We start from the raw sequence: 23,010 nt of genomic DNA, 5'->3' as shown, positions 1-23,010 counted from the left end.
AGTGGGAGAATGCAGTTTAGCAGAGTGAAGGAAGGAGGAGGGAGGCCGGTGGCTGCTGCCCAGTGTGGGCAGCCCTAGCTGAGAGCAGAAGAGGGCGGCCGGCCTCAGCTCCCACGCCTGCCCGTGGAGGGCTAATAACCGGGTGCTGTTTCCCCAGCCTCTTTCATCTGAGGAGTTCAAAGCGCCTCACCCTATTAATACCCGCGCAGTAGGTGGGCAGTACTAACAGAGCAATTCAGGGAAACTGAGACCAGGAGGCACAGCCTGGGGTTTCCTGTGAGTCATCCGTGGGGCCCAGGAATCCTGACGCCCAGGCTGCTAGGCAAATGCCTTGTCTGGGTGGGAGGGTGGGTTCTGTCTTTGAACAGCCGCAGTAGCCGTGGTCATGGGTTTTGATGCTTGACCATCACAAGCCCTAACTCACCAGGACAGACCACATGCAGGAGCTGAAGGCATCGTTTCCAGTTTTACAGCTCACCTGTGCACCTCAGCACGCATTCACTGCGCTCCTACAGTGGAGGCGCGTAGCAAGCTACAGCTTAGAGACTTCGTTGTGACAACAAACATGGTTTTTTCTTCAACAAATTGAAGTAGTTCTCATCCAGGCTCCATGATGCACATCTGTAGACCCAGCAGCTGGAGGTGGGAGGATTAGATGAAGGCCATCTTTTGCTACTTCGAAAGTTCAAGGTTAGCCTGGGCTATATGAGATCTGTCTTAAATAAACATATGAACTAATAAATGGAGTTTCTGTTTTTTTCAGGACAGGGTTTCTCTGTATAACCCTAGCTGCCTGAATCTCACTCTGTAGACCAGGTTGGCCTCACTCACAGAGATCCACCTGCACTGGGATTAAAAGTGTGCACCAGCACTGCCTGGCTACAAATGGAGTTTCTGGTCTGTGTACTTAGACTAAGGGGGTAAGACAGACATTAAAAACAGAAAGGGAGAGATGGTGGTTGTGCCCATACCCCAGCAGGGTCTAGTGGATCTGGGGTCCAAGCCAGCCAGGTGTTGTGAGACATAGTAAGATGTCTCACAACAAAGAAAAAACTAGACAAGGAGACATGACTAGGTGTCTGGTCTGGCTCATTTGGTGTGAAATGTGCCAATAAGGGAATGCCCACCTTCCAGTATGGCTGCCGTATAGATAGCCAACCTTCAGATTATGTTTTACTTTCCTATGAAAAGGCTGGGTATAGTGCCAGCACTGGGAGGCAGAGGCAGGTGGAACTCATAGTTTGAGGCCAGCCTGGGCTACATAGTTCCAGGATGGCCAGGACTACACAATGTGACCCTGTCTCAAAAAAAAAAAGCTGTGCAGTGGAGGCCTGCCAGCAGCACTCAAGAGGCAGAGGCAGGTGCCGACCTGGTCTACAAAGTGAGTTCTAGGACAACCAGAGCTCTTACACACAGAAACCCTGTCTCAAAAAACAAAAACAAAAAAAAACAAACCACAAAACCAAAAAGATTGAGGGGTTGGTAGGCCTCGGCTCCATTCAAGTTCAAGGCCAGCCTGGGCTCTAGGAGACAGTGCTTCAAGATAATTGAAGGCCGTAGAGATGGCTCAGCAGTTGAGAGCACATACTGGGGGACTGGACAAATGGCTCAGGGAAGAGCAGTGGCTGCTCTTCCAGAGGACCCAGGTTCAACTCCCAGCACCCATGTGGCAGCTCACACTATAACTCCAGTGCAAGGGGACTGGCACCCTCACACAGACTTATATGTAGGCAGGCAAAACAGCAACGCACATAAAAATAATAAATCATTTTTAAAACTGACTCGTTAGAGAATCTGGGGCTGACAGAGGTGGAAAGGATTAGTATGGGTAAAATGCTTTTATTTGGTCTAAAGACAAGAAACTTGGATCAATCTTCCTGTCTCAGCATTCCAAGAACTGAGGTGATACACATGAGCCACTGTGCACTAGGCAAAAACACTGGATAAAAATATTGCGGGACCTGGGTTCCATTCCCAGAACCCACATGACAATTTACAATTGTCTGTAACTCCAGTTCCAGGGGATCTGACGCCCTCTTTTGGCCTCCATGGGTATTGCACACACATGGTACAGACATATATACAGGCAAAATACATAAAATCAGTATTTTAGCCAGGCAGCGGCGGTGCACGCCTCTAATCCCAGCACTCGGGAGGCAGAGGCAGGCAGATCTCTGTGAGTTCGAGGTCAGCCTGGTCTACAGAGTGAGATTCAGGAAAGGTGCAAAGCTACACAGAGAAACCCTGTCTCAAAAACAAAAAACAAACAAAAAATTTAAATAGAAAGTAGGAAGGACATTGGTGGCGCATGCCTTTAATCTCAGTGTTTCAGAGGCAGAGGTCCTGTCTGAAGAAGGAGGAAGAGATTTATTTATTATGGGTGTGTGTGTATGCCTGTGTGATATATGTACACAAGTGTATGCATGTGCCTGAAGAGGCCAGAATAGAGTGTCAGAGCCCTTGGAACTCGATTTACAGGTTATTGTGAGTCACCTTATGTGGGTGCTGGGAATTGAACCCAGGTCCTCTGCAAGAGCAGTAAGCACTCTTGTTTTTTGTTTGGTTTTTGAGACAGGGTTTCTCTGTATAGTTTTGGAGCCTGTCCTGGAACTCACTCTGTAGACCAGGCTGGCCTCGAACTCACAGAGATAGTGAGTGCTGGGATTAGAGGCGTGTGCCACCACCGCCCGGCGCAGTAAGCACTCTTAACCCGGAGCTATCTCTAGCCTTTCTAACTTTACAGACATTTTATTATGTTTATGTATTTATTATGTGTGTTAGTGGCTGCACAGGTCGGGTTAGAGGACAATTTACAGAAGTCAGTTCTGTGTGTCCCGGTGATCGAACTCAGGTCCTCAGGCATGGCGGCAGGTGCCTTTACCCATTGAACCATCCTGCCAGCCCTCAAAACAGTGTCTTTCACTGTCCTGGAGCTCGCTGATTCTGCAGACTGGCCAGCAAGTCCCGAGAACTCTCTTCTCTTGCCTGCAGCCTGGGGATGACAGATGTGCTGCCCGAGCTTCTTATGTGGGAACCAGGATCTGAATTCAGGGCCTCTAGACAGAGCCATCTTCCCGGGCACTCTTCCAGTATTTCAGTCTCTCATTGTCCACATTGCTTTGTGGGTCACAGAAAGAGCAGAGATTGACATGTAAGATTTCCCCTAATTTAGAAGTCACCCCAGAAGTCATCTTGTTGATATGAAAGTCCCTATAGTCAGATAAAGAGATTTTAGGCCGGGCGGTGGTGGCACATGCCTTTAATCCCAGCACTCAGGATCTCTGTGAGTTGGAGGCCAGCCTGGTCTACAGAGCGGAGTTCCAGGACAGGCACCAAAACTACACAGAGAACCCTGTCTCAGAGAGAGAGAGAGAGAGAGAGAGAGAGAGAGAGAGAGAGAGAGAGAGAGAGAGATTTTAGGTCAGCTTCTCCCTGGGAGAGAGAGGTGGGGAGTGTGCCCCCGCTTCCTGCACCTGAACGCTCAGCCCTAATGCCCTCCCTACTCACAGCGCTAACTCCTTGCTTCTGAGAACCCAGGGTTGGCTCTCTTATCTCCAGACAGACTTCAATTTCCCAGCCCTGTAAGGAGAAGATTGGGTGGAAGAGAGAGATGAATCAGCCCCTGACACCCCCAGGGTGGCATACCTGTCTGCTGCCCCCACAGACATTCCTGGCTCCTGACTCAGTAGGTAGGTGGAGCGAGGGGGGCTCTTGGGAGGGAGGCCTACCTTGCAGAAACCTGCCTTCCCCACCCCACACAGAGCAGAGGTGGGGGTGGTGTGGGCCCTGAGATCCAGGTGAAGAGCAGGAGCAAGGCAGGTTAAGGAGCCCTAAACATGGCGAGCGAGCTGGAAACGGGTCCACTCTCACAGTCCTTAGAAGGGCTCCTTTCTGCTGGGGCCTGGGTGGAGGAGATGGATGGCGACCAGAGAAAGGATTTTTTTTTTTTTTTGGTTTGTAGGAAGTCCAAAGCAGGAGCAGGCTAGCACAACACAATGCATGCTTCTTGAACGTATTTTTAACTCCCGAAACCCCAACACACAAAACAGACATATGTGCGGCTATTTTAGCTACAGTGTGTGGAAACAGGAAACCCCAGCCACCTGGGTCCTGCCTGGAGGCAGCTTCCGAACAGCTTGAAAATAGCTAGTGTAGTTCCAAGATCATGGGCCTGGGAGTCAGATCCTGTCCCACGCCCAGCACAAGCAGTGGTCTAACCTTGGCTATTAAGTGATGCAGTGAGCCCTGGTTGCCTCATGGGTAAAACAGGTATGATTCCATGAGGATAAAGACATGAGCATGCCTGGCACAGGGTGATCAGGACAACAGAGGCTATTTCTGCATCCTGCTCCCTAGGAAGGATCCGGATGCGGGGAGGGGGTGGGTAGATGGGGTAGCGGGTGTTGATCAGAGAGCCATCTTGATGCGAACATTTGAAATTCAGATTTCCTGGAAAGGCTTGGGATGTTTTGATGTTAAACACTCGTGTGTGTGTGTGTGTGTGTGTGTGTGTGTGTGTGTGTGTGTGTGTGTGTGTTGGTGCATGTGTGGGAGTGGGTGCATGTACACACACATATGTGGATATGTATGTGAGTGTATGTATATGTATGTGTGTGAGCGTTATGTATATGTGTATATGTGTGTATGTATGTGTATGTGCATATGTGTGTGAGTATATGTGTACTGTGTATGCATGTATGTGTGTTTGAGTGTGTGTTTAATGTGTATATGTATGTGTGTATGTGTATGTTTGTGTGTATGAGTGTGTGTGTGTGTGTGTGTGTGTGTGTGTGTGTGTGTGTGTGTCCCTGGGGAAGAGTACTTTGCTTTCCTGGAAGAACTCACAGTGGCCTGACAAGGTCTTGGCTTCCCTAAGATGCTCACTCGGTTCTGAGTTAATGTTGGTGTCTGTCACCTGAGCATTTGGGTCTACAGTTTGATTCTTGCTGGTGCAGGGACATGTAAGAGCAGCCCTGGTGTGTTGGTGCACACTTTTCATTCTAGTACCTGGAAGGTAGGCCAGGAGGGTGAGGAGTTCAAGGTCACCCTCAGCTGCATACCAAGTTCAAGGCAGCCTAGGCTAATGAGACCCTGTCTGGGAAAAAAAAGAAAAGAAGAAACCAGGCTTTAATGGCTCACACCTGTAATCCGAGAGCTTGGGAGACTGAAGCAAGAGAATAATGACATGGAGTCTAGCCTGAGCTACATAATGAGTTCAGGCCAACCCAGGCTTCCGGGTGAAACCTTACCTCAAAAAAGCTGAAACAGGGCTGAAGAGATGGCTCAGAGGTAAAGAGCACTGACTATTCTTCCAGAGGTCCTGAGTTCAATTCCCAGCAACCACATGGTGGCTCACAACCATCTGTAATGAGATCTGGTTCCCTCTTCTGGCCTGTAGACATACATGTAGGCAGAATACTGTTTATATAATAAATAAATAAATAAATCTTAAAAAAAAAGCTGAAACATAGAAAATAGTAAGTATATTTTCTAGATAATTTTAGATTGCAAATTCTTCCTGTACCACTCAAATTGTTGCTATTTAGATTGAATATCATGTAGCCCAAATTGGCCTCAAACTCCCACTGTAGCTGAGGACAAGTTTGAACTTTTTGATCCTCCTGCCTCCAACTCCCCAGTGCAGGTATAAAAAACTGTGGTCACCATGCCAACCTGGAAAAAAATGGCTGTACCCCTTGAAGGGACACTGGCCCACTGGAGCATGTGGCTCTGGCAGGTCCTGCCCTTCTCCCCATTCCCCCAGCCTTGCTGAAAGCATTACATTCCCAAAGCGAGCCACCAATGCTGTGGGATGTTCTGTATGACAAATGTGTTGCTGATTAGTCAATAAATAAAACACTGATTGCCGGGCGGTGGTGGCGCACGCCTTTAATCCCAGCACTTGGGAGGCAGAGCCAGGCGGATCTCTGTGAGTTCAAGGCCAGCCTGGGCTACCAAGTGAGTCCCAGGAAAGGCGCAAAGCTACACAGAGAAACCCTGTCTCGAAAAACCAAAAAAAAAAAAAAAAAACACTGATTGGCCAGTGGCTAGGCAGGAAGTGTAGGCGGGACAAGGAGGAGAATAAAGCTGGGAAGTGAAAGGCTGAGTCAGAGAGACACTGCCAGCCGCCACGATGACAAACAGCATGTGAAGATGCCGGTAAGCCACGAGCCATGTGGCAAGGTATAGATTAATGGAAATGGATTAATTTAAGCTGTAAGAACAGTTAGCAAGAAGCCTGCCACGGCCATACAGTTTGTAACCAATATAAGTCTCTGTGTTTACTTGGTCGGGTCTGAGTGGCTGTGGGACTGGCAGGTGAGAGAGATTTGTCCTGACTGTGGGCCAGGCAGGAAAACTCTAGCTACACACCAAGGTCTATTCCCTTATTTGGTCATTTCTTCCTCCTGAGGCTGACCACCAAAGTCCAGCAATCAGAAGCCCTTTTGGTTCACCTAATTTACATGCCAATTAAAATTAAACACCTCATCCTACCACGAGGTTTCCCCCTTTACCTTTATAAACCGCCGTTTGCCTATGTGCCACGACTGTCTCCTCTCTATGCAGAGGCAGTCCCTTGTAGCCCTGGGACAAATACCCCTGCTTCCTTTCCCTTGTCCTCTTCCCCATCTCCCTCATCCCCTGTCTCCTTTACCACCACATTCTAGCCCGTTCTAACACAGACCTCCCCTTTCTCTCTCCTTAAAATGACACCTGCACCAGGCAGTGGTGGTGCACACCTTTAATCCCAGCATTTGGGAGGTGGAGGCAGGTGGAGCTCCTTGAGTTTGAGGCCAACCTGGTCTACAGAGTGAGTTCCAGGACAGACTCCAAAGCTACAGAGAAGCCCTGTCTCGAAAAACAAAACAAACAACAACAACACCACCCTTTCAGGTCATTTGCTGCTGTTTTTCTGCCTGGAGTCAGAAAGCAGCCACTTTAGCTTTCTTCCCCACTTAATAAAGGCTCTCCCTGTGAAAACAGGTGTTTGGGTGTGGTTTATGCCTAATCTGGGGTCTGGAAGGGAGCCCCCACTGTGCGGGAATCTCCTTCACTCCTAATTCTCAGTCCTTTCATAGAAACATTGCTGAAGTCATCATAGGAAATGAGAACACAGAAGACAAAGCCTGCGTGCTAGGAAACTAACTCTGAGAGGAATCTGATCTGAGCATGGCTTTGTAATTTCCTGAAAGTTAAAAGAACATGATCCACATGAAAGAGAGGAATGGCCACCTCCAACTTCCTGTGGGTTGTTGGAGCACTCTTTTGCTGTCCTTGGTATTAGGGTTTGAACACACAGTACTCTATGCCTCATCTGCCTCCTGAGTGCTGGGATTAAAAGTGTGGGCCACCACGCCCAGTACGACTGAAACTTTTTAAATATCAAATCTAGACTAGGAAAAGACAGCAATTTTTTTTTTAACTTTTTAAAACTTTATGTTTCTTTGTATGGGCGTTTTATCTGCACATGTGCCCGTGTGTACCACACCTGTGCCTGTATCCATAGAGGTCAGAAAAGTGAGTGCATCAGATCTACTGAGACTGGAGTAGCAGCAGACAGTTGTGAGCCACAGTGTGAATGCTGGGAACCAAACTCAGCTAGTCCTCTAAACTGCTGAACCATCTCGTCATCTCCCCGTCTCATATTTTCTTTTTTTTTTTTTTTAAATGTCATAGAAAGTTCTGAGACCACCTTGCTGAGAGGTTACAGCCTTCAACAGCTATCATCTGGTGCTAATAAACAGTGGGCCTCACGGTCTCCAGTGCAGGCATCTCCTGTTGAACCTCCTTGACCAGCACACTACGTAGGGCAGCCCTGCGCAGTCTGGAGCCGACACACACGGAAGGCAGAGGCTGAGAGACACAAGTCCCTTTCCCAGGACCTGTCCCATTAAGAGAAAGTCACCAGACCTGTCTGGTGGAAAGAAACCAGGTCACCTCCAGAGCTGAAGGGAGCTGCCTGCCCTAGCCCAGAGTCTCTGTGGCTTGGGAACCCTGAAACCCCACACATCACCAGGAAATGAGAAAAGAGAGGACCAGGAAAGCCCAAAGAGGTCCTGCAGCTTCCCTGAGGAGTTAAGAGCTGTAACAAGAGCCGAGTACCACAGGTGTGGCCAAACTTGGACTCTGGAGAACCCAGGGAGTCTGGGCTAAGCTCGCTGAACTTTCCCAGAAAGAGACCTCTTGCTCCCAAGCTAGCTTTCTTCTTTTCTTTCTGATTTTATGTTTTGCCATGGGAAGTTTCAGGTCCCCTGAAACTGGAGTTACAAACAGTTATGAGCTGCCGTGTGGGTGCTGGGAGTTGAACGAGGGTCCTCTGGAAGAGCAGCCAGTGCTCTTAGCTGCTGAGCCATCTCTCCAGCCCCAAGCCAGCTTTCTTAGGTGGCCCAAAGAGCACCCAGGTCAACTTTGACAGTGACTGGGCCTGATGCTTATTCTGCTTTGGGGTGAATAACTGGATAAATCCCAGATGAACTGATACTGGCTGGAAGACTCAATCACTAACATTTCAAAGGTCCCCTCCCCTCTTTTTTCCCCTTGGTTTCCTTCAGCTGGGGACTGAGCCCAGATCCTTGGACATTTGATAAGCTGAGCCAAACACCAGCTCCTGGAAGGATTAATGTTTATTGAGCATGTACCATCCACTACTCTAGTGCACACCTTTTTTTCTTTTTTTATTTTGAGACAGGGTTTCACTATATATCCCTGCTGGCCTGGAACTTCCTGTGTAGCCCAGGCTAGCCTCTAACTCTCAGAGATCTCCTTGCTCCTGCCGCCCAAATGGGAGTAAATGCTTGAGGTACCATGCCCTGCCTAGAATCGGACTTTTTATTTATGTAGTTTTGTTTTTTTAGATAGGTTCTCACTATGTAGCCTTGGATGGTCTGGGTCTGGAGCTGGCTCTATTGACCAGGCTGACCTGGAACTCTGCCTCACAGAGCTCGGATTAAAGGCATGGCCCACCGTGCCCTACCTAGGAAGGAACTTCTTAAATTCCCACTCCTAATCGTTTTCAAAGGAGGACACAAACATTAAGAGCCTCAAGCGAGGCAGCGGAAGCCTTACACCCAAGCAGGGCCCCTGCTTTTCACTTTGCTTAACTCAAGAGCCGTTAGCGATACAGAGAGGAAACTGAGGCGCAGAGAGGCAAAGCCAACCAGGGACATAACCTAAGCCTGCTGGCGACCAGCGCTGGTTTGCCTCTGATGCTCCGAGAGGAGCGTCTTGGCCTTTTTCCAGCCGATTCAGCCGCGGGCTCGGCCCAGACACCGCCAGGTGAGCCGATGACTCAAAGGGCGGAGACTAAATTTCGCGCACGGCCCCGCCCTGTCCCGTTGCTCCCGGGGGTGGGGGACGAGCTCCGGAATCGGGCGGGTGACAACTTGTCGGAGCGAAACCGGGAAGGCGCCGCCCCGCTGCGCTCCACGGGCCGCGGGGACGCAGCTTCGTCTTTCCGCGAGGGGTCGCCGGGCCGGCGGGGCGGGAGGCGGGAGTACTGGCCGTTCGCTCTCCCATTGGCCAATCGGGTTCCGGGGGCGGACCCTGTGGAGACCCCGTCCTGTGATTGGGCCGTAGACTGAAGGCCGCCGAGCGGGCTGGTGCGTGTCGCTTCCTGCTAGGTGTGCCGGCCGTGGGCTAGTCCAGCCCGACTCCCCGCCGCCCTTCCCACCCTGCTCGCTCCGGCTTCTCGCCAGCGGCTTTCCTTTTGTCCCCACCTAGAATCGCCGAGCCTTGGAGAGCTTTCCCTTATTAGATCTGGGTTTTTAGTGGAGGCGCCATGCCCCTGCCTCCCTCGGATCGTGCACCCCTCGGCTCAGGTCTGAGCACTTGATGTGACCGCTCCCCCGCTTTCAGATCTGAAGTGCTCAGTGCCACTCGTGAAGCGCGTCTCTAGGGCCACTGTGCTGTCTTCAGGGGCTTCGTGGCTCCCGCCACATCTGGGCTTTGCGGCTTTCCCGCCCACGGCACCTCTCCTCGCCTGATCTGCCTTTGTGCTCACCTGGTCTGAACCAGTGCGCTGTGGGGGCTTCCGATGGCCTCTCACCTGAAGTCACCCGACCCAGACCCGGGGGAACTTGAGGCCCTAACTCGATGTTCTAGAGTCAGGTTCTCTTAACTCCCTTCAATTCCCCTCCCAGCCCATGACCAATAACTGGAGAAGACGGGAGTGTCACAGGGCAACTTTATTGAGAGGAAACATGGTCACACCCAGCAAACATGTGTTCCTTCTCATTCTCTCTCTCACACACACACACACACACACTCTCACACACACACTCACACACACACACACACTCACAGCCCTTGCCACAGTCCAGTTCTCAGCCACAGTGGTGGGAGCCTCCTCGATTCCTAGGCTCTAGAAGCAACAGGTACAGAAGGAGGCACAGGGCAGAGGACAGGTTCAGGAGCAGTGTAAGGAAGTTGGGGTGCAGAGAGCGGGGGTGGGCAGTGTTAGGAACACCCACCAGACAGCTGCATGAAGAGTGGGGTCTCCAGCCCCTGTCAGCCTGGCTGCACCCCTTCCAGGGAGCGTTTCAGGGTGTGGCAGAACATTCAGGGTTTGGGAAGGGCCCGATCTCACTCCCTGTTAGTCCTCTCTGCAGACTGGGGACCGGAGGGCAAGGCAGGGCGGGGAGGGAGCAGACTGCTTCAGCTCTGGGGCTCCTCTGGAGCCTCTCCACCCTCTTCCCCAGCACTGTCGGCTGTCCACAGCGTCAGGTTGTCTCTCAGCAGCTGCATAATGAGGGTGCTGTCCTTGTAGGAGTCCTCGTTGAGAGTGTGCAGATCAGCCATGGCCTCGTCGAAGGTGGTCTTGGCCAGTGAGATGGCCTCCTCGGGGCTGTTGGCTATCTCGTAGTGGAAGACAGAAAAGTTCAGGGCCAGGCCCAGGCGGATGGGGTTGGTGGGCGGCATCTCCTTCTTGCTGATGTCCATGGCCTCTTGGTAGGCCGACCGGGCAGAATCGATGATGCGCTTCTTGTCATCGCCGGTGGCCACCTCGGCCAGATAGCGGTAGTAGTCACCCTTCATCTTCAGGTAGAAGACGCGGCTCTCTGCCTCTCCAGCCTCCTTGATGAGGTGGGAGTCCAGCAGGCCCAGCACGGTGTCGCACACACCTCGGAGCTCTGTCTCTACCTTCTCCCGGTACTCTTTCACCTCGGGGCCTTTCTCTTCCGACCCCTCCTCATTGCTCTTCTGTTCGATGCTGGACAGGACCCTCCAGGCCGCTCTCTGGCCGCCCACCACATTCTTATAGGCCACGGAGAGCAGATTTCGCTCCTCGCAGGAGAGTTCCTCACCCTTTTCCACGGCACCCTTCATGAAGGCCGCCATGTCCTCATAGCGTTCCGCCTGTTCTGCCAACTTGGCCTTCTGGATCAGACTGGCTCTCTCCATGACTCCGGGGACAGACAGGAAGGTGAATTGGCTGCCTTGAGACCAATGCTGGATTCTGTGCCTCTCTTGCTCTGGGTCTGCCTTTTGGCTTGGGTGGCACGGCCTGGAGAGGGGTTGGGAGTGGCCTGGGCGGGCCTGGGCCCTGCCTCCTCCTCTTCTCCACACCCTTTCCGGCTCTTCCTTAAAGGTAAAAGGGCTGGGATGTGATGGGGTGAGTCATCAGGACAGTCAGCAGGAGAAACCTGGCCATGGGTCCCACCTGAACAGGCATCCTTCAGGCTTCCAGACTGCCCCCTGCTGTTCAGAGCAGAGTTGCAGGAACATTCTAGATCACCGAATCAGATTGTCTTTCAGGGGGTCCTTCCAGGCATAAGGATGGCTTCAGCCACTGGGCTTCTTTAGCCTGGGCAGAGCCCAATGAGCTGGTACAGAGGGCTGGGATGGTTCCGGTGAGAATTCATGTGTAGGCAGGACTATACAGTTTCCCAAACACTTTAGCAGCCATGATCTGATATAATCCCCTTGATGGCTCTGTAGGACTGCAGAGGTAGAAACATCAAGTCTCAAGAGGAGAAACTGCTTTTAGGGTCACAAGCTGCCAGCTCCCTGTTTCTTCTGACTTTTCTCCCATTGAGGCCTCTGGCCTGGGAGCCATTATCTGGAATCAAGAGCTAGACTTCTTCCTGAGTCTGCCCAAAGATGGTTCCATCCCTTGGTCCTTGTTCTCCTTCGAGGTCCCCTCTGAACACCCGGAATGCGCAGGTGGCATTTCAGGGTGCCACTTAATGGAGTGTTTAACGAGTGGCCTCTGAAGCTTCAGCCCAGCCTTGGTAATTAGTCACCCAGTCGGTCTGTTGGACACCTTCCCCATTACAGCACAATTTTCCCTTTCAAGTTGGTGGCCTGTTGACACTTGTCTGAGACCTTACTCTCCGGTTCCCCACGTCAGGTCACCTGTCCCTCCCGAGCCGCCTGCCGTCATGTATGAGCAAGGCTCACAGAGGGCGGGGGCATAGTTCTCTGACTGTCCCACTCTTGCCTGACTCAGACTGCCCTGTCAGAGGCTGGGAAGCAGGCCATGGGGTGCTCAGTCCAGTTTGGTCCCCCAGGGGGGACGCTAGCAACCCGGGGAGGAAGACAGGTCTGAGAAGGAGCCAGTGATGACACACACCATTCTGTTTTATGGGGCAGCAATTCCAGCTCAGGGCGATACCCCACTTGACTCCCAGAGGTTCCAGTCCCCTCTCATCGATCAAAGCCCCGCCTCCAACTGGAGAGAAGCCTCCTCAGAGATGGAGACCACTTTGTTCCTAACTTCGGTCCTTGTTTGGTTGGGCCCTGTCTTCAAGCCTTATCAAGAGTATGGGGGGCTGGAGAGATGGCTCAGTGGATAAGAGCACTGATTGTTCTTCCAGAGGTCCTGAGTTCAATCCCCAGCAACCACATGGTGGCTCACAACCATCTATAATGAGATCTGGTGTCCTCGTCTGGCATGTAGACATACATGCAGGCAGAACGCTGTATACATAATAAAAAAAAAAAAAAAAAAAAGAGTATGGGTACTGAGGATAGGGTAGGTTCCTGCTTATCTGCCTCACCCCCCAAGCTTAGACGGGACTCCGGGGTCCCTTCTAAGGAACCTTCTCCCTGGGACCCAGCCAATCTAATCCTTGAACCAGGACTGTTGCATAGCCTTGCCTGTCTTCTCCCCCGCCCCGCGCCTGATCACGCGCCTTGCCTCTGGGAGGGAGGCGTAGGCCTTAGGACACGATGGTGTGTGCATGTGTACCACAAGAGTAGAGACTCTTCAGATCCTGGCTAACTCTCCGGGGTTTCCCAGGAAGCGGATGGGATTTCCCTCCTGAGATCCCGAGGGCTGTGCCTAACTGGGAGCACAGACACAGGAAGGGATGGAATGAAATCACACTAAAACGTCACATTAGGGAAGGCCGTGGCAGTGCAGACCTCGAATCTCAGCACTCAGGCTGACTGACATGGGACACGTTCCAGTTGGTGGCCAGCTTGGCTACAAAGAGACTCGCTGCCCCGCTTCCAACCTCCAGAAAAAAAAAAAGGTTGGGGATGTAGCTCCGTGGGTAGAGTTCCTGCCTAGATGTCTGGAGATGGATCCCCAGTATAGGGGATCTGCAGAGACTGTTGCACATCTGTAATTCCAACACTCACGAGGCAGAAGCAGAGGCAGGAGGATCTCAAGTTCGAGGCCGGTCTGGTCTACATACGGAAAAACTGTCAGCTAAACTACATCCTCAGCTCCCATCCCTGTCTTTCTGTTCTAGCTGGGTTCTCTGGAATGAGGAAAGATCACAAACTATCTACACCGTGTGGCCCAGCCAGGGAGAGAAGGGGTCCTTTGCCCAGACTTCCCTCTCCAGACTGACAAACTGTTAGGTGCGATCAGCACTGACTCCTCCCTTTCCTTCTGGAACATTCCTCGAAGCGCTCAAGGGCTTTCCTTGGCACTAGTCATCTAGCCTGGGCTTCCCCAAGTCCTGGGGGGCAACTTGGAGATCCCAGGACACTAAAAGCTTGGACCTCGGGGCCCGGCAAAATTGCAAGTCCAAGAAGGGAGTGTTCTCCCACGCCTCTTAAGCCAGGAACGTGGTGGGTGTCTAAAGCCAGATTCTAGACCCTCAGCAAGCCTCTCCCTCCTCCTCCTCCATTGAAGCCAGGCTGCTCGACACTCCTGCCGGCTCTGACCTGTAGATCCTGACTCAGTTCCTGTCTCAGTTGCCACCCTTTGCCTCCAGGCTTCCACTTCCCAAGTCCAGAAGCCCAGGCAGGCAGGAGGCTGCAGGTCCTGGCAGAGCATGGGACTCTGCCTGAGTCAGCAGGACGGGAGACGGGGCTACAATACAGTCCAGGGGGCTCTCCTCATCCTGGTGGCCCCTGGCCACCTTTCTGGAGTGGCTGGCAGCAAAAGGGATTCTTATTAGAGTCTAGAAAGAATCTACCACAACTGGCAAAACCATTTCTTTTCTAGTAATTTCTTAGGTCATTTCTCGCTTTGGAATGATCAAATTCAGCAGCTGACCAGAGGTCCTTGTGGTTGGTTTTAAGAATAGTTATGGAGCTGAGAGCTGAATACTCGCAGCCTCTGGAAAGGGACAATGGAGGACGCTTAGGTGATTCAGCTGTTTGCCTATTTTTCTTCTCAAGTATTGCTATTCGAGGTAGCCCCCCTCTGCTAAACCAGTCCAGGGTATGAGACAGTGTGGAATTTATAGAAACAGGCCCGAATGAAGTCAGCATGTAGAACTGCATTCCAGCTGGGTCATAAGAGGCCTTGGGCAGGTCCCTTCCTGCCCATCCTGGGGTAAGGCCTCCCCACCAGTAACAGGAGGCTGGCAGCCCCGTCCTGGGTATGGCATTCTCCAAGTTTAGGGCTTCTTCAACCGCCCTCCCTCTTCCTGCGTGATAATGCAGCTCTGTTGGCTAGTTGACCTTCCCTGAGCCTCAGCTCTCTCATTTGTAAGAAAGCTGAGATCACCTGTCTCTTTGGTTATGGGGAGAAAAACAGCCTAATACTTAGCAAGTCCTGATAAATGGTAGCAGCAATACCGTCCGCCTGGGCTTTTTTTTAAAAAATATTATTATTTGTATTTTATGTACACGGGTGTTTTGCCTACATGTATGTCTGTGAGGGTGTCAGATCCCCTGGAACTGGAGTTACAGATGGTTGTGAACTGCCATGTGGTTGCTGGGAATTGAACCCGGGTCCTCTGGAAGAGCCGTCAGTACTCTTAACCACTGAGCCATCTCTCCAGCCCGGCAATTCCCTTTTATGTTTACTTACCGTGTGTTTGTGTGTCCATGTGGAAAGCACCTGGAGAATGGGAAGGAGACTCTATGGACTACCTTGGGTTGGGTTCAACTGGGGAATGTGAGCTTGAGATTGGAGTTTGACGCCCCCCCACTCCCCCCTCGTTTTGGACGAGGCACCGTTTTTCAAAGTTCAGAGTTCAGCTAAGCCTTGAAGGTCTCTTGGGAGGAAATGAGTTCTGGAGAGCCAAGAGGTCACTTCCCCATGTCCCTCCTGGCCTCTGTCTCCAGAGCAGCACTGCCCAGCCAGAGCTGGGCTGGAAGGGAGGCAAACAGGTGTTCTCACACATCCACAGCAGGCCCCACCCACGGCCCCAAAGGAAAGTGGTACAAGACACTCACTCGAGGCTATGGCAAGAAGAGGGGAGGTCTTTATTTCTGTTACAAAAGGTAGTGGTGGACAGCGGGTGAGCAGCCCCCATGCTGGGCACAGCTAATCTCCCCAGGTCTGGCCCGTTTCCCTTTGGGTCCTTGGAAGAACATGGAGCTGTGTAGCCCTTGGTGCCCGGGGCCAAGGATACAGGCTCACACTTCACATCCTCCTAGGGGGATGGGGGCGTGGGAACAGTGTTGAGCCGTTGTGCTCAGAACAGTCGCCAAACTTGTTCAGCAGCGTCGGGACACCCAGATAGCTCCTGAAGAAACCTGCTTGGCTTGCCTATGGCCCTGCTGACTTTGGGGGGAGGCTGTAAGGCAAGATTCCTGAAGAGTCTTGACACTTCACAGATCCGGGGAAGGGGCATGGCGGGAGGAGGGGAGGGTCAGGTTCAGCAGTGGTACAGTATTGTATATTGTGAGGCTGCAGTATGGCTTTCTACACTCGGGCCGGCAAGGAGTGGGGGTGGGGGCCAAGAGGTCAGCACCTGCCCACTGTGGGGGGCTCCAGAGAGCACACAAGTAGGGCAGGCTGGGGGACAGACCCTGTAGGCACAGATGGTGGCAGATGGGCCACAGGTTAGGCAGGTGAAGGTACAGGGTGCCCGGCTCCCCCCAGGCCACTCCTGAAGAGGCAGAGAACGGCGGTCCTCAGGAGCTCCTTCAGCCCCCGAACATACTGGACGATCCCACAGGATGGCAGGGAAGGAGGAGAGAGAGGGTTAGCGGATGGATGGATGGGAAGAGGTAGCCTGCGGGGGCCCCAGCGGGGTCAAAGGCTACCACAGTAGCTGCCCCTCTCCCAGAAAAGGGCCAAAGCGCAGGCGGCAGGTAATGAACAGAGCAGGAGAGAACCAGGCAGGCAGGAGAGCTTGGCAGGGACACAGAGCAGGATGCAGAGTGCTAGTGACCTGACTGAGGGCCCTGCACACCACGACACTACCAGCACAGGCCCAGGCCCCTCAGAGCATGTGTGCCACCCTCCCCGGCCTCATCCTTCCTCTTCTGAAAGGACGGATGCTCCCGTCCAAGGAGGGATGGGGCAGGACTAAGAGCTTTCTGTTTGGGGGACCCCTGGGGACCTGCCACCACCAGCACACACACCACACCACACAGCAGACAGATGGATGGACTCCTCCGTGGGTTGGTGAGCATGCGATGGGGATGAGATGGTGTGTGAGGGAGTGGGCAGAGCTGACTGACAGGTGAGACATGGTCTTACCAGCTAACCCTCTGCAGAGAGGCCTGTTAGCTCCCCTCAGGCTGTGCAGGAGATGGCAAAGTCCTGACAAGTGTCCTCCTGGAGGAGATACCAGAGAGGTCGGCCTGTGTTAGCATCTGCTGTTCTGGCTACCTAGGAGGTTGGGTTGGGGCAGGGACAAGAAGCTCTAACTGGCCGCCAGGCAGTGGTGGCGCATGCCTTTAATCCCAGCACTCTGGAGGCAGAGCCAGGCGGATCTCTGTGAGTTTGTCAGCCTTGTCTACAGAGCAAGATCCAGGACAGGCACCAAAGCTACACAGAGAAACCCTGTCTCGGAAAAAAAAAAAAAAAAGAGACGCTCCAACTGGGACCTACTGTCTCCACATGTTTTTGGCTGAGCGATCACGGGATCAGGGTGGAAAGAGGTCAGCAGGAAAGAGCTCAGCAGGTACCAATCCCTGAGGCCCAAAAAGGTAGGACATGCTGAAGGCAGTCAGGTGGGTTAGCCCCAGCCCCTCTGCCACAGAGTGCCTCCAGTCGCCTGCCTGCCTGCCTGCCTCCCATTTCCCAGGGAAGACCCAAGTGTGTCTGAAAGAACCCAGAGCTAATAAGCTGCAAGCCAGGGACTCGGCAAAATAAAAGACAAAAAAAACCAAACCAAAGAAAAGCAGCTCTTAAAAAGACAAGTTTTATTACAAGCGGGAACAAAGAATACTGGCTTAAACAAAAGGCAGGTTAGGGAGCCCTCCTCAGCCCCTGTCTACCTCCCAGGGCCACTGCAGGATGGCCTAGGACTCTGAAGCTGTCTCTCCCAGCCACCACTTCCCCCTCTGTCCGGGACCCACCCACTGGCCTCAGGAACAAGGAATGGAAGTTAAGCGAGCTATGACCCAAGGGCTTCACCCACCTGAAGGGCCAAAGCGGGGCCTAGAAGAACAAGTCTCTATTTTGATTAGAAACTCCAGCTCCCAGCGGAAGGAGGATTTGCTATGAGCTCCTGGCCAACCCACATGCCTCCTGGCCTATTCTATTTCTTCCTTCATCTCTAATCAGCAGAAATGCATCGTCTCTTAGACCCTAGCACTGGGGCCCATACTCAGCAGAACACCAAGGAGGGGGTGTGGCTTTGCAGAATGGCAGCTGTTCCCCAGACCCGTCACCCCACCCACCACACCTAGCCTCAGCCTGTTGGGACAGATCACAGCTGGGAGCCTGACCTGGGGGCTGGGTGGCAGAGTCCCTAGCCACTGGTTGTCTGTCTGATGGCTGTGGCAGAAGGAAAGAGGGCAGGAACCCAGGGGTCTCTTGTGACTAATGCACATCCTCCCAGTCCCCATGCCTCATGCTGCTTCTGAACACAGGGTAATAGGGGAAGGGAATAGCCCAGGGAATATGGAAGTCAGCTGTATTTGTACACAGGCAGACACACACACACACACACACACACACACACACACACACACACACACACACACACTCAATCACTTGCAGCTAGATCTGCTGTAAAAAAAATGTATTAAACCACCTAGCCTTCTGAAAACCCTTGACTTGGCACTACACAGAAAGTAACACATTAACTTCTATTTTAAAAAGGGGTATGTAAAAAAGAGGTCTATAAAATTGTGCAAAATACCCAGCATTAATAAACCCGTTTCAAGTATTGCCAGCATGATCTAACCCACCCACCTCTAACCCTGACTTGGAAGAGATTTGGGGGGCACAGGAAAGGATCCTTAGCGTCTCCATGGGCTGGGGAAGGCAGGCTCCCCATTCTACTGTGCTGCCCAGGACTCTACAGGAGCTGAACTTCTGGGGGCCTGGATGGCCGGTTTGACTTCCTCTAACACCGGCTGCCTCCCACCCTCTGCCCATGCTCTCTCTACTGGTACCCAGTTCTATCCTATTGGCCAATTCCATACAACCCTCCCCGTAAAAAGCCCACCAAAATAACCATCATCATCACAAAGGCAATGCAGGAGCCCTGGAACAAAGCAGTTCAAGGAAGGGCGCTGGCCTGTGGCCACCTATGGTTCAGGGCCAGTTGCTCAACAGTCCTGCTTCCAGAAGCCTCTTGACTCCCCAGGGCCCATGCATGCCTCCAGCTGGGAGGCTGTCCACTCAGCTCACACCCTCACTCACACTGGGCCTCCCGGGCACAGGCAATGACTTGGCATGGTCCCCTTGGTGACCCCCCGAGGCTGTGGCTCTCCTCTCCTCCCACTGATCAGCTCAGGAACCTAGGGTCCGAACTGTGGGAACCTGGGTTTGGGGAGCAGAAGGCCCAGCTATGGGACAGTTCAGAGAAAGCCACGCAGGATGGGAAATAAATACGAAAAGACTGGAGTCTTTGGCAGCTCTGCTTCCCTCGGATGGTATGGGGAAGGTCCCGGCAGGCGTGGAGGGCGGCAGGTGGCAAGCACTGAGTCACATTCAGGGGTAGCCTCCTACCATGCTGGCGTCTGGCTTGGCCCCACAGGGTGGCTCGTCACTTCTGATAGGCGAGGGCAACACAGCATCAGACTGCACGAATCCCCGCCGGTCAATCAGGCTTCCAAAACATAAGGACAGGACATGAACTCCCGGCTCGGCTCCGGGCCAGAGGCCAGGTGGTGTGACAACACAGACAATGTCTTCCAGGGAAGATCCAGCCCTAGGAAAGCTGGGCAAAGGGAAGCTGCTTCCCATTCAGGAGTTGAAGACCCTCCCTCTGGGACTGGGGAGACAGTTCCACGGGTGAAGGTGTTGGCCACCAAACCTGATGACTTGAGTTCACTCATGACCTCCATGTGCGCACCATTGTATGTGTGTACACACACATGTAAATACACGTAAAATAAGACCTTCTGGACACTTACTTTTTCCATATAATTCATTCACTAGTTTGGTTTTGTTGTTTATTATTATTACTATTTTTAGACAGGATCTCATTATGTAGCTCTGTAGATTGTAGATTGTTCTGGAACTCATGATGTAGACCAGGCTGGCCTTGAATTCACAGAAATCGATCTGCCTCTGCCTCCCAAGTGCTAGAACTAAAGGCATGAACTACTATGCACAGCTTATTATTATTTTTTGAGACAGTGATTCACTCTGCAGCCCTGGCTGGCTTGGAACTCACTATGTAGACCAAACTGGTCTTGAACTCACAAAGATCTGCCTGTTTCTGTTCAGATTAAAAAGGCAGGTGCCCCTGGGTGGAGGTGGCGCATGCCTATAATCCCAGCACTGGGGAGGCAGAGACAGGTGGATCTCTGTGAGTTTGAAGCTAGCCTGGTCTACAGAGCGAGTTTCAGGACTACACAGAGAAACTCTGCCTTAAAAAAAAAAAAAAAAAAAAAAAAAAAAAAAAAAAAGGTAGGGGGGTACACACGGTAGTGCCATCATGCCAGAATGTTTTTGTTTTTTGAGATAGGACCCCCAAGTGGCCTTGCTACTTGAGGATGTAGCTGAGCATGACCTTGAACTTCTGACAGGCCTGCCTCTACCTCCCAAGTTTATTCACTGTTAATTCAAACTGACTCAGCTGTCTGGGTGCCAAGAAGCGAGGCTGCAGGTGGGAGAAAAGTAAGACAGAGCAGCTGTTCGGGCGCAGTGAGAGGTCTAGTTCTGTCGCCCTAGTCGGGCACATCTGTAGAAGGAAGGTCTTGTCCCCTCCGTACCCATGGCCATTTAATGCCTGTTCTGGAGCTCTGGTGCCCCCTGCTGTCAGCACCGACACGGAGCCTCCCAGCAGGGCTGAGCCACTAAGGTTCCGGGAGAGGGTGGTGACCTCACCACGTACAGGAAGAGCATGTCACCCAGTGTGGTCATGACAGTCACTGTGGTATCTCTGAGAAGTAGGGTTACACAGACGACCCTATGATCTTTACTATTTTGTACTTTTTTTCCCTTCGAAACAGTTTCACTGTGTCTCCTAGGCTGGCCTTGAACATGAAGCAATCCTCCTGCCTCAGCTTTCAAGTGAGAGGATTACAGGCATGTACAACCATGCTTGGTTGTACTTATTCTACAAATGAGTACATGTGATTAAAACTAACAGCTAACAGCCTTCCTCAGAATTTCTGAGTCATCCAGCAGAGCAGGGGACGGCAAACAAGGAATCCAGGTGTGTGCAGGAGAAAGGCCTGCTGAGGTCCAGACTCAAGGCCACCTCCCCTGTGCCCTCTCTTACCTGGGAGGTAGAGGGCCACAGAGCACAGCACAGCAGTTGGTGATAATACTTTTATGGCTGTAGGGGTTGACAGACGCCTCACCGCCCCTCTTGCTGGACCAAGACCCTTTGATCTAGAAAGAGGAAGAAGCCTGGGTAAGCTCCCTTCTTGCAGCCTCCCTCCCCGGAGAAGAGTTGGGGATTGTATAGCCGAAGCACTGACCACTGAGCCCCCTCCTCCACCCTCCGCTCTGAGGCACGCTCTCCTGTGGAACCACTCCCGTCATGCCTGCCTCCCTTCTCTTCACCATCTAGAAATGGGACCCAGAGGCCAGGGAAGTCCATTCAGAAACCAGTTCTGGTTGGACTACTGGAGGGAACAAGTCTTCAGTGGAGGTCTTCAATGAAGATGGGGGGACTTCCGGGTGTAGGGAGCTCTCTAGTAGAGACTAGAAGGCTCCAGCTAGCACAGAAGACAGAACCAAGAGGAAGTCTCCAGAGGAGGATGCTTGGGTAGACCACCTCTCCCCTGGCTGCCCATCTATGCGGATAGTTTTACATACTGGATACAAGCTAGCATTATCTGAAAGAAGGGACCCTCAATTACGAAAATGCCCATAAGATCTGGGTATAGACAAACCTGTAGGGCATTTTCTTAATTAGTGATTGATGGGGGAGGGCCCAGCCCATTGTGGGTGGGGCCACCCCGGGCTGGTGGTCCTGGGTTCTATAAGAAAGGCTGACCAAGCCATGAGGGAGCAAGCCAGTAAGCAGCACTCCTCCATGGCCTCTGCATCAGCTCCTGCCTCCAGATTCTTGCCCTGTTTGAGTTCCTGTCCTGACTTCCTTTGATGAACAATGCTGTGCAAGTGTAAGCCAAATGAACCACTTCCTCAACTTGCTTTTGGTCGTGGTGATTCGTCACAGCAATAGAAACCCCAGCTGAGAGGGGGCAGGATGGAGGGCACAAAGCCGCTGATCCACTCTGACCCTACCACTCCACTCCACGACCTCGGACAGGTCATTTCTGGATGATAAGACTCAGCACTGCTGAACAGTCTGCCTCTGGGAAGCCCTCAGTTGAAGGCATGGAGGGGCTCAGCAGGAAGTTCCCCACTTGCTGGGCCAAGCACCCCTTTCTGCTTAGGCTGCAGTAACACCCTGCAGAACTAGTGCTGAGGACACCCAGTGGTGGTGGGGGCGGGCTGGGGCTGATGTCATTTCCGCCCTCATCAATGTGCTCAGTTTTGTTTTCCCAAACGAGAGTGTGAGAGGTCATGGGATTTTTTGGGGGGGGGAGGGGGCGCGGTGATTTTTTGAGACAGGGTTTCTCTGTGTAACAGCCTGTCCTGGAACTCAGTTTGTAGACCAGGCTGGTCATGTGTGTCCTGGGATAGCCTCCAACTTTCTATGTAGCCAAGGATAACCTTGAATTCCTGATCCTCCTGCCTCCACCTTTCAAATGCTGGGATAACATGTACGTACCACTACTCTTGGAGGTGGCTTCCTCCTCGCTCCTCTGTTTTTAAAGACTTTATTATGTATTTTATGCATGTGGGTGTCTTGCCTGCATGTGCCAGAGGAGGCACAAGTGGGCACTGGATTACCCAGGGTTAGTTACAGCAGGGTTATACAGACTGCCGTGTGTGGGCTGGGAGTCACACCCGGTCCTCGGGAAGAGCAGGTGGGATTACAGGCCTGAGCCACCAGACTAACCAAGCTCCTGTTCTTTCTCTTCCCAACCCCCCTTTTACTTCTCCCCAAATCAATATCTCCCCACATAGCCCAGCCTAGCCTCAAACCAGGGATCCTCTTGCCTCGGTCTCCTAAGTGTCGGGATTACAGGGATGTACCACCATACATCCAGTCTGCAATGGATCCATTTCTTTTGGATGAGCACACACTACTGTTTTCTTTTTGTGGGCTGAAGGACAGTGAGGGGAGGGCATGTCTGGCCTGGGGACAGCGGGGTGCTCAGATGATGCTAGCTGGTAATGGCTTACAAGGGAGTAGGTAGGAGGGATCAATGGAGCCACGCTGCTCT

General features: G+C 52.3%; 2 protein-coding genes across 6 annotated transcripts in view; both read right to left on the bottom strand.

Moving 5' to 3' along the window:
- Positions 1 to 10,227: 10,227 nt before the first annotated feature.
- Sfn (stratifin) lies at positions 10,228 to 12,915 on the bottom strand. The gene has a single exon (XM_052716948.1). It carries the CDS (start codon positions 11,398 to 11,400, stop codon positions 10,654 to 10,656), a length of 747 nt encoding a protein of 248 aa, XP_052572908.1. The 5' UTR covers positions 11,401 to 12,915; the 3' UTR covers positions 10,228 to 10,653.
- A 2,674-nt stretch (positions 12,916 to 15,589) lies between these two features.
- The window catches only part of Zdhhc18 (zinc finger DHHC-type palmitoyltransferase 18), a 32,629-nt gene continuing 25,208 nt past the window's right edge, over positions 15,590 to 23,010 (bottom strand). For 2 of the 5 annotated variants that reach the window (XM_052716736.1, XM_052716740.1), the window contains 3 exons: positions 20,988 to 21,100; positions 19,265 to 19,364; positions 15,590 to 16,294 (listed from right to left, as the gene is read on the bottom strand). In XM_052716736.1, coding sequence (XP_052572696.1) covers positions 16,196 to 16,294; positions 19,265 to 19,364; positions 20,988 to 21,100 — 312 coding nt within the window. In that variant the 3' untranslated portion in view covers positions 15,590 to 16,195. Of the gene's footprint in view, positions 16,295 to 16,837; positions 16,970 to 17,488; positions 19,365 to 20,987; positions 21,101 to 23,010 lie in introns of those variants that run through there. The other 3 variants (XM_052716737.1, XM_052716738.1, XM_052716739.1) reach the window with 3 other exon arrangements.

The sequence above is a fragment of the Peromyscus californicus genome, unplaced genomic scaffold (genome assembly GCF_007827085.1).
Source record: "Peromyscus californicus insignis strain IS unplaced genomic scaffold, ASM782708v3 Scaffold_5__1_contigs__length_169319896, whole genome shotgun sequence".
In the NCBI taxonomy this organism is placed as follows: Eukaryota; Metazoa; Chordata; class Mammalia; order Rodentia; family Cricetidae; genus Peromyscus; species Peromyscus californicus.
Note: the sequence above shows the minus strand (reverse complement) of the source record. Positions and strands in the feature narration are given on the sequence as shown.